The sequence below is a fragment of the Trichechus manatus genome, unplaced genomic scaffold (genome assembly GCF_000243295.1).
Source record: "Trichechus manatus latirostris isolate Lorelei unplaced genomic scaffold, TriManLat1.0 scaffold00115, whole genome shotgun sequence".
NCBI classification, from domain to species: Eukaryota; Metazoa; Chordata; class Mammalia; order Sirenia; family Trichechidae; genus Trichechus; species Trichechus manatus.
Window position 1 is genome coordinate 1,316,374 of NW_004444051.1, and position 16,719 is coordinate 1,333,092.

The following is a 16,719-nucleotide window of genomic DNA, read 5'->3' on the forward strand; positions in this document are numbered from 1 at the left end:
GTCTCTACTTGCTTCTCTCTTTTATATCGCAAAAGAGATTGCCTCAAGACACAATCCAATCTTGTAGAATGAGTCCTGCCTCACTAACACAACTACTGCCCATCCACCCTCATTAACATCAGAGAGGTATGATTTACAGCACATAGGAAAATCACACAATACCGGGAATCATGGCCCAGTCAAATTGATACACACTTTTTGGGGGGACATAATTCAGTCCATAACAACAGCTAACCAAAAGTCCGACAGTTCAAACCCACCAGCCACACTACGGGAGAAAGATGTGGCCTTCTACTTCCATAAAGATTACAGCCTTGGAAACCCTATGGAGCAGTTCTACTCCATCTATAGGGGCGCTATGAGTCGGAATTAACTCGACAGCACACAACAATAGTCCCTGGGTAGTGCAAACAGTTAAGCACTCAACCATGAGCTAAAAAGTTGGCAGTTTGAATCTACCCGGAGGCACCTCGGAAGACAGGCCTGGTGATCTGCTGCTGAAAGGTTGTACCCTTGAAAACTCTATGGAGCAGTTCTACTCTGTACACATGAGGTCATCATGAGTTGGAATGGACTTGATAGCAACTAACAATATATATCTTTATCTATCTATATGTAAATAATTTTCATTTTCCCATTTTTGACCTTTATATAAATGGAATCATACTATTTATATTTTTATGAGACTTTTAAAAGTCAACATTTTTTTGAAATTCATCCATTTTGATGCATGCATCTGTAGTTCATTAATTTTCCTTTTTAGTTAACACATCATGCATCTGTGCCTTATCTCTCTAAGGTGATTGTGCACTTTGGAGAGCAAGGACCACATTTTCTATATCCCCTGCTTTCCAGGAGTTCACAGTGGCATTTGTGATTTGTTCATTGAGATTGCAAGCTGTTTCTAAGATACTTAGATTGGAGAAGAAAGGACTGAGGGAAACTTACTAAGGATTGTCAAGATTTTGTATAGAACATGATGATGTTCCCCACTTCACTAAGGCTTCAGTCAGAGAAGTGGTTCTACGCTGCCCTGTGAGAGAGTTATTGTTTTTAGGTGCTGTTGAGTCGATTTTCGACTCACAGTGACCCCATGTGATGGAGTAGAACTGCCCCATAAGGTTTTCTCAGCTGTAATCTTTATGGAAGCAGATTCATAGGTCTTTCTCCCTCAGAGCTATTAGGTGGACTTGAACTGCCAACATTTTGGTTAGCAACCAAGTGTTTAACTGTTGTGCCACCAGAGCTCCTAGGTGACAGAGTTAGATTGGATAATTATAATTGGCTATTTACTGTGTGCCAGGCACTACATCAATTTCTTTATAAGAATTACTCTACTTAAATCTTCAAAATAAGCCAAGTGAGGAAGGTATTATTTTCTCCAGTTAAAGGTAAAGAAATTGGCCTAGAGAAGTTATATTAACTTGCTGAAGGGAAACTCAAGCCTACCAAGTGACTGAGGACCCCAGGGTTAATTTATATGGTAACCTAATAGTTTTGAGAATGGAGGGATGGAGGTGGTGCAGATGACGCTGTGGTGACTGAGATCATCTCCCATTATCCCTAAAGATGTTCAGAGGAGACAGTAACAGAGTAAGCTCTGGAATAAGTCAAATCTGCCACTCATTATCTGTGTGATCTTAGAAAAATTATTGAAACTCTCGAAGTCTCCACTGCTTCACCTGTAAAATGGGAGTAATAGCATCTACTTCATCGGGTTGTGAAGATTTAAGGACACAGGACAACGGGTGATAAATGTAGTGATGTTGGTAATTCCAAATTAGCACCCGCCCTTGTACTGAAGTCACACAAAATGGAGTTCTGGCCCAAATCCAGATTTCCTACATTCGGGCCCATTTTAATTAAATTAATTTAGGTAATTAAGTGCAATCTTTTGACCAGAATAGTCATCTGAATGGGGTGGTGGAAGGGTCAGGAAGGAAGGAAAAAAAGGAGAGGTAGAGAAGGCTATCAGCCTCAGCTGTCTGCCTCTCAGTATTTCTCTAACGAAGCGCAGTACAGTATTTTCTCTACCGGCATTTGGGGCTAGCCAGTTCCTCCTTCCGCTTGCGCCACTGTCCCATGCATTGCAGGAAGTTCGCTATCTCTGGCCCCTGGGCACCAAGACACTAAGTACCAGTAATACCTCCCAGCCATTGTGCAACTGTAAACACCCCACACATTTCCAAATTCTCCCCTAAGGATGGTTCCAGCCCTGGTTGAGAACCTTTGGAGGTTCAACCAGAGTCAGGCTGTAAACTCTTTTGGAGATACCCCACAGCCACTAGCACAGGGATGAACCCACAGTGAGCCCTTAGTTTCTGATTCTAGAATTTCTCTGGAGTGGTCCTTTCTCACTGCTGGACTTCTCCAGCTCATTTTCTGTATACTGTTCTCTGGGAGAAGTTGGTGCAATTTCAAGGGTGCAGTTAAGGGAAAAGGATGCAAATTCTCAGCATGGTGGGTAGCACTTGGAGTCTCTTCAAAGCATCAGTAAATAAAGTTGTCAGAAGTAAACACCTTAGTCCAGCAACTCCTCACCAACATCTTCATTTGCATGTTCTGGGCACCTGACTGCCTAAGAGTTCTTACAACACAACTTCGAGCTCTTGGAAACCCCCAAATGAAGTTACAGTATCACTCAGAAATTTTATTTCTATCAGTTAACCAATTGCCTTCGGGGAGATTCCAACTCATGGTGACCCTGTGTGTGTCAGAGTAGAACTGTGCTCCATAGAGTTTTCAATGGCTGATTTTTCAGAAGTGGATCTCCAGCCTTTCTTCCGAGGCACCTCTGGGTGGACTCAAACTTCCAACCTTTCAGTTAGCAGCCGAGCACATTAACTGTTTGCATCACCCAGGGACTCCAGCCATAAAGAATTCAGCACACTTTGGATACTTTGATATGATGATGGCAGCCGCTGGTACTCACTTGAAAGCTTAACAGTTACCCTTCACTTTGGGAGGAACTGCCATCTTTTGCGCTCTGCTATTAACCGAAAGGTTGATAGTTTGAACCACCCCTTGGTACCACGGAAGAAAGGCCTGGCAATCAGCTTCGGTAAAGATTACAGCCAAGAAAACCCTATAGAGCAGCTCTACTCTGTAACACACGGAGTCACCAGGAGTTGGAATCAACTCTACGACAATGGGTTTGTTTGTTTTGCCCTTTTTAGTTACATTTTCTCTTTTCCTCTTTAGTGATAAAGTCTTAGGTATTAGACTGAGTAAATATTGTGAAACGGAAGTTGTTTGACCAAAACTAGTTGTCTGTTCATTGACCATAGACTTTATTGAGCTAATAGGAGCCTAGATCTGTGTGAAATTTGGTTTAAACTTTAAAGTTTTCAATTCTCAAATGCAAGAGGTTTGCACGAAAAGAAAAATCCAGCCATTACCGAGTGAAACAAAAGCTCCGTCCTCCAAATGCCTGCTTTGGTTTAGCATAGTGGTTTTCTTTTCTTTTAGATAAATTGTCATTGAAGCAAAACCAAGATATGAGAAATGTGAACCCCCACTCTTTCAACACTACCCATTGTGTTCAAACTCATAAGCAAGGAAGTTAAAAGCCCACCTTCTTCTTTAACAAAATATGAAAGCTGTTGTTTTGAAATAGAAATTACACTCAGACTTGAAGTGATAACCGCGTTCAGATTCAACCAGATCTGCAGCCCCCATCCAAAAACTTCTTCTTTCTGTCATGAGAATTACCTTACCTGGAACTCACTCTTCAAATGCTCAAGAAGCCTATTCACACGAATGAAGCAGTTTTCTTAGAAGCAAATGCGGAAGCTGCCCTCCCCGAGTGCTTAGGCAACGTTGGCAAAGGAAATCGCCTCGGGCGGCCCGTGGCTTTTTTCACAGCTTCTGTTGAGCGCCTGCTGCCTAGACTGATTGTCCTCCTCAAGATGCAGTATCTGGAGGCGGAGGAGCTCCTGGTCGATGAAGATGATAATATTTTTGATGAAGGTAAACAAGTCTTTCTGACAGGATCTCCTTCCGGTCTGCAAATACTCGAATAGTACTTTGAAATGATGACAACTAAGCGTTCTGGATGTGATGGGGGTTGTGGACATCAATCTAGGGACTGAAGGAATACAAGGCAAAAGGATAGGCGAGGGAGTTGAATGGTTTCTCTGAACAGTTTTGTGGTTGCTGCTCATGACTGGCTAAAGGTTTGCTGTTCTTAGTTGCCATCCAGTAGATGTCGACTCATGGCAACCTCATGTGTGCAGAGTAGAACTGCTCCGTAGGGTTTTCAGAAATAGATCACTAGGACTTACTTTCCAGGCATCTCTGGGTGTGTTCAAACTGCTAAACTTTTGGCTGGTTGTCAGCACTTAATTGTTTGTGCCACCCAGGGAGCAGTGGCTAAAGGCTTAGTTTAGGTCAAAAAATAGTACTAAATCTTTCCCGTTGTCCCTCTGCTGTCCTTTCTTTCATCTAACGCCTTAAAGGAAGCACATTGCTTTGCACACAGCAGGGCTGCTAAGATAGGAACTGGATGAATGGAACAGGAGGCACCATATCGCTTCTATCTGCACTTTCGGCCGCAATTGCTTTCTCTCTCTTTGGATTTTTCTCTCTCTCACTCTACCTCACACTTACTTCGAGCCCTGATTCTCCATTCCCTTGCCTTTTTCCTCTTCCAGACTGGAATGCTGAAGCTGTGGTGGCTTCCGACACCCACTGGCACTGCTTAGTTATCCATTCTTTTGCTTACTGCTCTTCCATAAGGAGACCTACTTATGGAGTGGGATTTGACTGTAGGATTACTATTTTAAATGACCAGTCTAGTCACCAGCAGATGTCTTGTCCTAATACTGCATATGAAATTGGACTGTAGGCAAGAGCTTTTCTCGAATTTGGAACTGTCCCAAATAAATGTTAATCTGGACTCAGGGACCTCATAAGGTCCCCCGGGTGAGGCAAGCAGTTTGTGATTGGCTGCTAACCTAAAAGTGGGCTGTTTGAACCCACCCAGTGGTGCTGTGGAAGAAAGTCCTGGTGATCTGCTTCTGTAAAGATTACAGACAAGAAAATCCTATGGGGAAGTTCTGCTCTGTAACATGTGGGGTTCCCATGAGTTGGAATTGACAGCAATGGGATTTGTTTTTTTTTGTTGTTGTTTGTTTGTTTGTTTTTGGTTTGGACTCAGGGAGCTCACAAGTTTTGCTATTTTCCATAAGAAACCATGTGAAAAATTATGTCAAGTAATATTAAGTCTTTTTTTGTGTGTGATTACCTAAGTAATACAAGTTCGTTGAAGAAAAAGATGAAATATTTTTGAAGTACCATAATAAGAATCCCCTGTAATCTAATCATCTAGGGGAAAAACTATTAACATTTTGATATTTGTCTTTCCATTATTTTGTCCTAGCCACAAAAATATTTAAAATCATAATCTGGGCTTTGTCACCAACTTAAATCAGTTAAAAGAATATCTGCTTAAGCTTCATGACTGCTTTCAAAATTCCCAACTTGTTGCTTCACTTTGATGATAGACATTTAGAGCAACTACTACTCTGAAGAAGCCCTGGCGGCACAGTGGTTAAGAGCTCAGCTGCTAACCAAAAGGTCAGCAGTTTGAATCCATCAGATGCTCCTTGGAAACCCTATGGGGCAGTTCTACTCTGTACTATAGAGTTGCTATGAGTCGGAATCAACTCAATGGCAAGTTTCTTTTTTTTTTTTTTAATTACTCTAAAAGTTTGATCTTAGGCTCTATTCTTCAGCTTTCATTTCTACTGAAGATGCTTTCTCTGATTATACCTATTTAGATCTTTACTACCTTCATGACTTTAAAAAATGTTTACAGCTAGGAAGATAAACCTGGATTGGACAGTTTGGTAATTATTCACTTCACCTCCAGGAATGGCATTCCAAAATGCCCGGCCTACATTTCTTTCCCTGAAGAGATTTTTCTCTTGTACATCTGGCTACATTGCTGAAGATTATCATCTATGGACTGATGGATCTACACTGTGTAAAAGGATTAAGTGTGGCCCCACCCTCACGGGAAAACTCCCAGTTGTCATAGAGTTCACTCCAACTCATGATGACGACCCCATGTGTGTCAGAATAGAACTGTGCTCAGTTGGGTTTTCAATGGCTGATTTTTCCAAAATAGATTGTCAGGGCTTTCTTCCAAGATGCCTCTGAGTGGGCTCAAACATCCATACTTTTGGTTAGCAGCTGAGCTTGTTAGCCATTTGCACCACCCAGGCACGCCCTCTGAAGGGAAGACCACAACAAAGCAAGGCTTGATGAACCTGTAGGATCTCTCTTGTAAGCATTCAAGATAACTAAGAGTGATGGTTTCAACCTCAGCAGTCATGGTGTACAGTCTAGTGGAGAGGCAATCAAGATTTAGGTTCAAAAATTCTGGCTCTGCCACTTACTACCCATGTGACTTTTGAGCAAATCGTTTAACTTGCTAAGCTAAAGGTCCGGTTCCTCAGTGGTGAAATGGGACAGACAACCCTTTCATAGGCTGTTGTACAGTTTAGCTTCATAGTAGATTCACATGTGTATATGCTTTATCTTTTCCAGATTATCTCATTTAACTTAATCCCTAAAAGATTAAAGAGAGAATCCTTGCAAGACCAGTGTATTTTTATTTGGTTTTTGGCATCCTGGCTCTTGTTTGCCAACTTCTATGAGAGCTTGTCCAGGTGGTGCCTCATTTAAACAAGCTCTGTGTGGGGTACTAATCAAGCGCTTCAGCTCTGGAGTACCACTGCCTGGGCTCTGACACTCATTCTGTGACCTTGAGCAGGTTACACAATCACTGTACATCAGTTTCCTCACTTATAACATTATAGGACTGTATTCAGATTAAATTTATTACAGGGAAAGTGCTTAGCATAGTGCCTAAGACATAATACTAGATTTAAAAAAAAAAAAAGTTGGCATCAACTCGATTCCAACTCATGGCAACCCCATATGTGTCAAAGTAGAACTGTATTCCATAGGATTTTCAATGGCTTATTTTTCAGAAGTAGATCACCAGGCCTTTCTTCTGAGGTGCCTCCATGTAGACTCAAACCTCCAAACTTTCAGTTAACAACTGAGCATGTTATCTGTTTGCACCGCTCAGGGACTCCCAAAACATAATACCAAAACCAAACCCACTGCCATCAAGTCAGTTGCGACTCATAGCGACCTCATAGGGTTTCCAAGGCTGTAAATCTTTACAGAAGAAGACAGCCACATCTTTCTCCTGCAGAGCCACTGGTAGTTTTGAACCACCAACCTTTCAGTTAGCAGTTGATTGCTTTACCTACTGTGCCACCAGAGTTCCTTCAAAATGTAATAAGTACTCAATAAATGCTAATTCTGACTATGTATTGACCAAATTGGTTTATAGTTTAGGTTAGAAAGTGATGTTTAAAAGAGATTCAGCACAGAGACTTCTTACCTGTCTGGTTCACCTGGTATACTCAAAGTAGGACTATTTACAGAACTTCATTTATAAGTAACTTTTCAGAGGTACTATATGGTGGAAACAACACGGGACAAGTTGTTAAGAGCCTGCATGTTAGTCCTGCCCCTGGTGTGACCTAGCTGTTGAATCCTGGGCAAGTCATTTAACCTCTTTGAGTCTCATTCTTCATCTAAAACAAGAGGGTTGACTAAACGTTCTCTAAAATCTCATTTTTAAAACTCGATTACTTTGTCTTTTCTGCATAGTGACATTCATCTACCCAGAAAGCCTCATTGTCACTCTAGCTCCAGCCATGCTTTCAGCTCACTCAACATGCCTAAGAAAGCAGAAAGCTTGTGGTACAATGGGTTTCCTCTAACACACACAAAAAGAAAAATGCCCAGGAGCTTGTTACTAGGGCAACCCTTTTCCTTGCAATAGACATATTTTTAAAGGACCCTTTTCCCTAAAGGAACACAGATTTAAAATTTAGGTTCGTTTGGTTAAAAGTATGTACAAGATATACGGACCGAATAAAGATCTGGGAAGGAAAAAGAAAATGAGTCATGCTCACTGTATTTTTTTTTTTTTTTAACTGCCTTTTCAAGACCCTGTTTGCTTCAGCTATTGTTTTCTGTGGTTAAGGAAGCATTTTTAGGTTCACAGAACTAAGAAGCATTGATTTGTAACTTTGCTCTTGTTCTAGAGCATGTGGTTAGTGCGTGTGTGTATGTGCGCGCGCGCGTATGTGAGAGAGAGAGAGAGAGAAGTAGTCATTCAACCACCCACCACAACCCCAGTATTTATCGTCTCTTTTCTCTCTCTCTCACACACACACAGACACACTCACACACACACACACACAACCTTATTTTTGCTTTCCATATAACACCACCAACATCATATCATTTAGAAAATGGTTACTATCAGGTAGACTTTATTCTTTCTTGGGGGAATGATTAATTTGATTATCAAAGTATTTAAAAAAAAACAGTAACTGGAATTAGAGGCTGCTTTCCCACTGTTGTTTCAAACTTATCAAAGTAAAAGGTTTTCATCTGTTTTGTCACTATGCCGTCTTTACAGCCAGTCTGGTGAATGTTAGTAGAAAGAGCTGGATGGAAAATAATAGTAACAATACCTATAACAGTTATGACAATGATAACAATAGAAAAACAAAAGAAGAACCACGGATAGTGGAGGCCATTGGCTGGCTTTCAAGAACAGAAGAGAACTCTTGTGTGGGAGGAAATGGTTCTTCAGGTGGCAGTCAGTCAGCATTTTAGCAGCCAAAACTGCCCCTTGAGATAAATTAAAGTGCAATTGCTTCTTTCCTTAAAAGCACAAACCTTCCCTGCCTCCATTTTCAGCACTGCTCAATAATCTGTTGTCAAGCACAATTATTAGAATAATAAAACACGATGATTTCACAGTTATGTGTGCATAATCTTTCTCAGGCTCTTATATTCCGTGGACACTTCCATGCCTTTTAGATCTCACTTCTAGAAAGACCACAGGAAACTTCAAGCTTTTGCCAGATCTTAGAATGTCCCCTGGAGTTCGTACAGTGCCATAACACAAGAATACTTCTCCTGTCCCGGATTACTGTGCCTGGGAAAGCTGTCTCAACCTCCCCAAAGGGAGAGCACTCACCCTGATGGAGATGACGTGGCAAAAGAAACTCCACGCAACCATTAACTGCCTGTTGCTCTTCAGGAGAGCAACAGATAGTTGGAAAAAATAAAACTCGCTTTTGAACCAACCCGCTCTCCAAAACAGTGAAGTTAGCACTATTTCCCTTTTAAAGGAAACTTCAGCTCAGAAAGAGCAAGAAAATTGCAAAAGACTTATTTAAAAAAAAAAAAAATGGTTGTAATTAGAACAGATGCCCACTTTCTGTGTATACTGCTTATGAAGTCAAGGCAGGCTTTTTTGTTTCGTTTTTTAATAGGTAAACAATTCTGCAATCTGTTGTGATCTGGCATATTTTGGTATTATTTACTGAATTATATTTGCTCCTTCCAAAATTAAATGAAAGAAGAAAGAAAGAGACAGGGAGAGAGAGAGGGGAGGAGGGAGGGAAGAAGAAAGGAAGAGAGGAAAAAAGAAAGGAAAACTTCATGTACAAAGTATTGAATGGGAAACTAATTTGCTCTGTAAACTTTCACCTAAATCACAATAAAAGTTTTTTAAAAAAGAAAGAAAAGCGGGAAAGATTAAGCTAAGATTATGAACCAATAAATCCTGAAAGTTCAGACTGGTTAAGTCATACCCTCTGCAGAAAAAGTATTGAGAAATGGGATATATGTATATGAGCCTTGACTAGAAAGAGAACTTTTTGGTTTATTATGCCATATTTTATATCATATCAATATAGTAAGTATTATTTAACTATGTTGGATCTTTCTCAAAAACATATGTTCTATCTGGGATGCTCCAGTGGACCCAAAAAATGGAATTGGACAAGGGGAATATGAGGCTGCCTTAGTTTCCTTGATTGAAAAGACTTGGTCACTCTTTGGTCTTGCTATTTGCCAAGCTTGCTTGGATGGATTTCCACTCCTAGATTCCTGGATAAGTGCTTTGGTTGGAAGTGATTTTCCTACTTGATTTGTCACAGGGTCTGGAGCAGACACAGACCTCTCCACAGTAATTCATGCCTGTGTAACCTCTGCCTTGGATTACTCCAAAACTTTCTCTTCCCATAGATGTCTAGGAAGCTTCCTTTGGCTGGTGCCAAAGAGATGGTGTCACTGCAGGGGCACAAACTAAAACAGCACATTGCACTCCAGCTGTGCAAGCTGCCTTAGCCACCAGCCCACCCCTCTGATTTATGGCCTCCATTGACCTCAGATCAAGCCATGCCAATAAGGGGCCCAATATTACAAGTAAAGCATTTTAAATGCTTATTTTTAATATCTTTATGAGCAGGCAGCAAAGTCTTATCTTTTTAGGAATGCTGTAAAACATTCTTGAGTGTGTCTTCTATGGAACTTAAGTTGAATACTTAAAGCATATGCATATCCATTGTATGTGTGGGAAAATTAAAAAAGAAAAGAAAGAAAAAGAAATAAGTTATTGTGATTAAAACATTGGAATAAATTAGGACTAGGCCCTTTCTCCTCCCTCCTTGATGGAACTCATTTCACTTAGTCAGGCCAACATATTCATTAGAGAGATGTGATTTCTCCAGTTTCCTATGCTTCACATATTGTATTATACTTAACAAGTGTCAGCGTGTTAAACTTCTCATTTATTTTTGGTGGCTAAATTTCACCCATTGATTATTTGCCAAAAGCCGTTATGTTTAACTAAGCTGTTTAAATACAAGTTGATTTCAGAAGAAATTTTAAAGAAGGAAGAGGCATTAGCTGAATCAAATCGAAATGACTGTCTCAAATACCAGAAGAAGGGCAGAGTAACAGGAAAAATAGTGACTGGCCCTCGCAAGTAAAAATGAGAAGAAGAAAATGAAAACAGAAATGTAGGTCCTGGTGAGATATTGAATATCCATATACCCAGTAACCAGTTGTCATTGAGTCATTTCTGACTCATGATAACCCCACATGTGTCAGAGTAGAACTGTGCTCCATAGGGTTTTCAGTGGCTGATTTTTTGGAAGCAGTTTTCCAGGACTTTCTTCTGAGGCACCTCTGGATGAGTTCAAACCTCCAACCTTTCAGTTAGCAGCCGAGTGCATTAATGATTTGCACCACCCAAAGACTGAATATTCAGGTACTTCCTCGCTATACAGCATGTTCCAGGCTGTTTGGGGTGCTGGTTTCTCAGGAGCCTGAAGTGAAGATGTGCCCGGCTCACTAGAAGAGCAATGATCTCATAGGATCTGCACAGCCCAAAGTGAAAGAGATATTTGACCCTGATTTGATCTGTTTGATCATTGTTGATAGACCAGACAGGTCGTTTAAGCTGAAAAGCCACTTCACTTTGTGCTGTGTAGACAAAGCATATCTCATCAGTCATCTGTGATTTCCCTTCAAGAAAAAAGCAATCTACTTGATAATTTTAGATATTTTTAAGAGAAAGATTTTAACCTATGCTGGGCTGGCAATCAAAAGGCAGATATAATGGGAAGTTTTAGTCCAGAAGACTAATAATAATTTATATTATCATCATTCTTTCATATGTAGATTTTCCATACCTTACCCTTTTTCATGCTTCATATGCGGACTTTCACATATTTATTTAAGAAGTGCTTCAGGCAGAAAATACTTAAGGAAGTACTGATGGATACGAGGTAGAAAATTTGAACCTTAATATATGAAAGTGAGGAAAATGTGAACTTTTTGGAGGGCAACTCTCTCTTCCCAGTTGAGGAGAGAAAACACTGATGTCAAGATGTGTGAAGACTTTCATTCATGGAGAACCTAGTAAACAAGGAAAAGATCCTGAAGGTATTTCATCTTCAGCTGTGTTGTGAGGTTTCACCCTAGGAAATAATCATTTCTAAATAAAATAAATAGAGAACAAGTTGCTGTCGTCTGGAAAGCGATGAGATTATGGGGCTACCTGTCCGATGCACATTTTTCCTTCTTTCCCTTTGGGCCACTGGGAGTTAAAAAGTTTAAATGTTTCACTTCATATAACTCAAACAGCAAAAGGGGAAAACCAGCTGGTCCCTTCCCTCTTGACTTTATGTTGAACTGTACATTCTGTGTAACAAATAATGAGCTAAGAAACCAGAAGAAAAGAACTTGACTTTCAGATCACAAGTTGAATCAGGTGGCTGAGCTGTAGAATATGATTCTTCTTATTCTCTATAAATTGGCATTCGGAAAGCTCCGAGAGAGAATAAATATGACACCATTTTCTCTGGTGGGATTTTTTTTTTCTCGCTATTTATAACAGCACAATGCACTGATAGAATGGTTTTTAAAGAAAAATGCGCCAAAATATCAAATATGCAGACACAATTTGTAGAAGGGTACTCTTAACTGCGCTCAGATAAACTACATGATTTAAATATTAGGTAAAAAAATGTGCCTCAGCCCCCTATTAGTCTCCATTAGCATCTCTAACAACTGAAAAATAAGTAATTCTTAATGTGAAGTGTAGTAAAAAGCCTTTCTAGGAAGCATTGCTAGTGTGGTCTATACTGTACAGTCTGAGTAAAATAGTGTGCTTACTATATAAACAGTTTTCAGAGAAGGCTCAGACCCCTTCTCAACTATATTATCATACTAAGCTCTTTTCCTACAGGAATTCCGGGGCCCTGTTTTTTGTTTTTTTTTTTTTTTTATAATACTATCTGTGACTGATATAAGTATCTTACTTATGAAAATAAATATTACCTTTATTGAGTCTAAGACAATATTTCAATAATGTATAGGCCTAATGTAATCAATAATACTGAGAGTATTAGATAAATGGATTATTTTATCATTTTCCCCCTAACTACAGTTAAATTAATAGACCATGAATTTCAACATTGGCCTGATTACATTTTCTTCTAATATATTAGCAATTACATTATAATATTAGAAATAGTAATATAATTTTAAAACTACACTAACAGAAATGAACACTCAGTTGCATTTAATTTTATATATGATCTAAGGAGTCTTATTGTATATGGATAAATTTATCTGCACTTCATACATGAATCATACCTCAAATCTTCAGTTTATAATAAAGGTATTATTTCAAATCTTAGGGGGGGATATAATTATTAAATAACTTGTGCTAGGGCAAATATTTAATTATTTGGGGAAATAACTATATTCCTATTGTTTTTGTTGTTGTTAGTTGCCGTCTAGTTGGCTCTGACTCATGGTGACCTTAATATAACAGTGAAACTTCGCACAACCCTGTGCCATCTTCGTAATCGTTGGTATGTTTGCATCCATTGTTGTGGGGAGCCCCGTTGTTTTTAAACGTTATTTTTACCATTCAGGCTTCCAAACTGAGGGAAGGTAGCATAATAAAAAGAGCAAAATATTTGAACCTAGAAGACCTAGTTCAAGTCCTATTTACACTTACTAATTGTTTGACTTTAGGCAAGTTACCTAACCCCTCAGAAGCTTCATATTCCTTCTTCTTCAAGGCAATTATGATAATGAAGGTGGTGGTGATGGTGATGGTGGTGATAATGATGATGGTGGTTATGGTGGTTGTGATGATGATGATGATTATGGTAGTGGTGGTGATGGTGATGATGATGGTGGTAGTGGTGGTTGTGATAATGATGATGATAATTATGGTAGTGGCGGTAGTGATGATGATGATGATGATAATGGTACCTAGCTACCTGTTGCTGTCGAGTCAATTCCGACTCATAGCAACCCTATATAGCAATTCATAGCAACCCTATATAGTGACCCTATGAGAGTGGTAGTGGTGATGATTATAGTAGTGGTGGTAATATTGATGGTGATGATAGTGATAATAGCAATGATGGTGATGATGACAGTGGTGGTGCTGGTGGTGATGATAGTGATGATGGTGGTGGTGGTAATGGTGGTGGTGGTATTGATAATGATGATGATATGGTGATGGTGGTGGTATTATGAATGATTATGGTGGTAATGCTAATATGGTCATGATGGCTGTGGTAGTGATGATAATGATAATGGTGGTGGTGGTGGTGGTGGTAGTTATCATTATGGTGGTTGTAGTGGTGGTTGTGGTGGTTGTGGTGATGATGATGATGATTGCCCCCCTCAAAAAATTGCTGTGAGGTTAAAGGAGATAATGTATAATTTAAAATCATTAAGGGCTTATTATGTAAATGTCATTTTTTATTAAACTGTGATTTTCTCAGCTGTCCCAGCCTCTCAAACCTATGCAATAGTCCTCTTCTTCTGCTCCCGACTTTGTCACAAACCAGGAAGAGCTGGCTTAATAAAAGATACAAGCGGATTAGAGCAGAGCTATTGAGACTACTCACTTCAAATGTTTTCCTGGGAATAAAGAGGTTCCTCTGGCTTATGAATTAACAAGCCTGGCTGCTATTGGACCTCCACCAGGTGACCAAGGCAGTACTCAGAATAACCCCTATTATGGATTGAATTTTGTCTCCCCAAAATGTGTGTCAGCTTGGCTAGGCCATGACTCCCAGTATAGAGTGGTTGTTCTCCATTTTGTCATCTGATGTAATTTTCCTATGTGTTGTAAATCCTAACTTGTATGATGTTAATGTGGAGCCCTGATGGTGCAGTGGTTAAGAGCTTGGCTGCTAATCAAAAGGTTGGCGGTTCAAATCCACCAGCTGCTCCTTGGAAACCCTATGGGGCAGTTTTACTTTGTCCTATGAGTGGAAATCGACTCAATAGCAACGGGTTTGGTGTTTTAGTTTTGTGATGTTAATGAGGCAGGATTAGAGGCAGCTATGTTAACAAGTCAAGACACAATCAAGAGGATGAGGTTGTATCTTGAGTCAATCTCTTTTGAGATATATATAAGACAGAAGCAAGCAGAGAGGAGAGGGACTGCCTACCACCAAGAAAGAAGACCCAGGAGGAGAGTGTCCTTTGGACCCCAGATCCCTGCACTGAGAAGCCCCTAAACCAGGGCAAGACTGATGACAAGGACCTTCTCCCAGAGCCAACAGTGAGAGAAGGCCTTCCCCTAGAGCAGGCACCCTGAATTTGGACTTCCAGCCTCCTAAACTGTGAGAGAATAAATTTCTCTTTGTTAAAGCCATCCACTTGTGGTATTTCTGTTACAGCAGCACTAGATAACTAGACTGTGAAAACCCCATTGCTTGGGATAGAATACATAAGTGATTCCCTACCCATTTTCTACTGCATTAACCAACCTGGTCTCCCTCTAAGAATTCTTTGGGTATCAAAGAGCACTATACACCGTGGCAGTTTTATTGTAGTTTCCTCACCTTGTTCAGGAATGTTGGATGTGGAGAATCTTTGAGCATATCTTTAACAGTATACAGGACCTATTTCCTAGGTAAAAATTTACTTGTGTTAAACACACTGCAATTACTGCCTCCCCATTATCACTTTTCAGGGCTCTTTTAAAAAGGGAATCTGAGAGAGATGGGGCTTTCTATATTTGTTAAAACATTGCAAATTTAAAGATAGCACCCTCTGAAAATTCGAAATCTATCCATCCGTCTATCTATCTAACTAACAGCATTTTAGGACAATAACTGAGATTTTAAACAAAGCCTCTATGATGTCCCTTTAGTAATGTTTTTGTTTTGTTTTTTTCACTCTCATTGCTTTTTAAATATTTTCTGTGGTAAAACTCCCTGGCAGAAATCATGTTCATCTGTTTTTGTGTCTTTGTGTATAAATATATTAAAATGTGCACACAGACATACAGGAGAACAAACATTCACTCAGTTGCTCAATAATGCTACATGCGGCAGGGAACAAGTTATAGGTCAACCCCATGTGAACAAACCAACAAATATTTATTGACCAACACTCAATAAAAATTATAACCAGGGCACATAACTTATCAGTTAGTTTGGAAATGGTATCAGCTGTAGCAGGGTAGACTGGGAATGGATAAGCCAGTCCTCCCCCAATCCTGGAAACACAACTAACTAATGGAGTCCCTTGAGGTGCAAATGGTTAACGCGACTGGCTGTTAAACAGATGGCTGGAGGTTCAGAAGGCACCTTATAAGAAACGCCTGGCAATCAACTTCTGAAAAATCAGCCATGGAAAACCCTACGGAGCACAGTTCTATTCTGACCACACACACATGGGGTTGCCATGAGTCGGAGTCGACTCGACAACAACTCGTTTTTAGTTTCTGGTTTTTTTTTTAATGGTGGATCAGACGCATCATCTTCCATATATGAATAAAACAACACATCTTGTTATTTACTACATGATCTACAGTGTAAAGAGCAGACAAGTCTTCCTAATATTGATGATATGCCCAGAAAGATTTTTATGCCTTTATCACTTATCAGGTAATGCTGAGAAGTTTAGCAAATTGCACACAGTGAGTCTGTGGCTCTCTGCAGTTCTCTTGATCTAAGGCAGATCATGGCCTGCAGGCCAAATCCAGCCCCAACCACTGTTTTTCTGTAGCCCACAAGGTAAGGATGGATTTTACAAATGAACATTTGCAGTTGATCTGATGACCAGAACACTAACCTTGAACCCCAATTAAGCAAAATATTATCCTAAAGAAAAAGAACTCCGTTCTTCTCCTTAACCCATAACCCGTTGCCATAGAGTCGATTCCAACTCATTGCAACCCTATAGGACAGAGTAGAACTGCCTCATAGGGTTTTCAAGGCTGTAAATCTTTATGGAAGCAGACTGCCACATCTTTCTCCAGAAGACTGGCTGGTGAGTTCA

At 39.9% G+C, this 16,719-nt stretch overlaps 1 protein-coding gene across 5 annotated transcripts in view; it reads left to right on the forward strand.

The window, feature by feature from the left end:
- Nucleotides 1-3,144: 3,144 nt before the first annotated feature.
- RIPOR2 (RHO family interacting cell polarization regulator 2) overlaps nt 3,145-16,719 on the forward strand; it is a 166,607-nt gene continuing 153,032 nt past the window's right edge. The window contains exon 1 of one of the 5 annotated variants that reach the window (XM_004383980.3): nt 3,145-3,969. In XM_004383980.3, coding sequence (XP_004384037.2) covers nt 3,735-3,969 — 235 coding nt within the window. In that variant the 5' untranslated portion in view covers nt 3,145-3,734. The remainder of the gene's footprint in view (nt 3,970-16,719) is intronic. The other 4 variants (XM_023738334.1, XM_023738335.1, XM_023738337.1 and 1 more) reach the window with 4 other exon arrangements.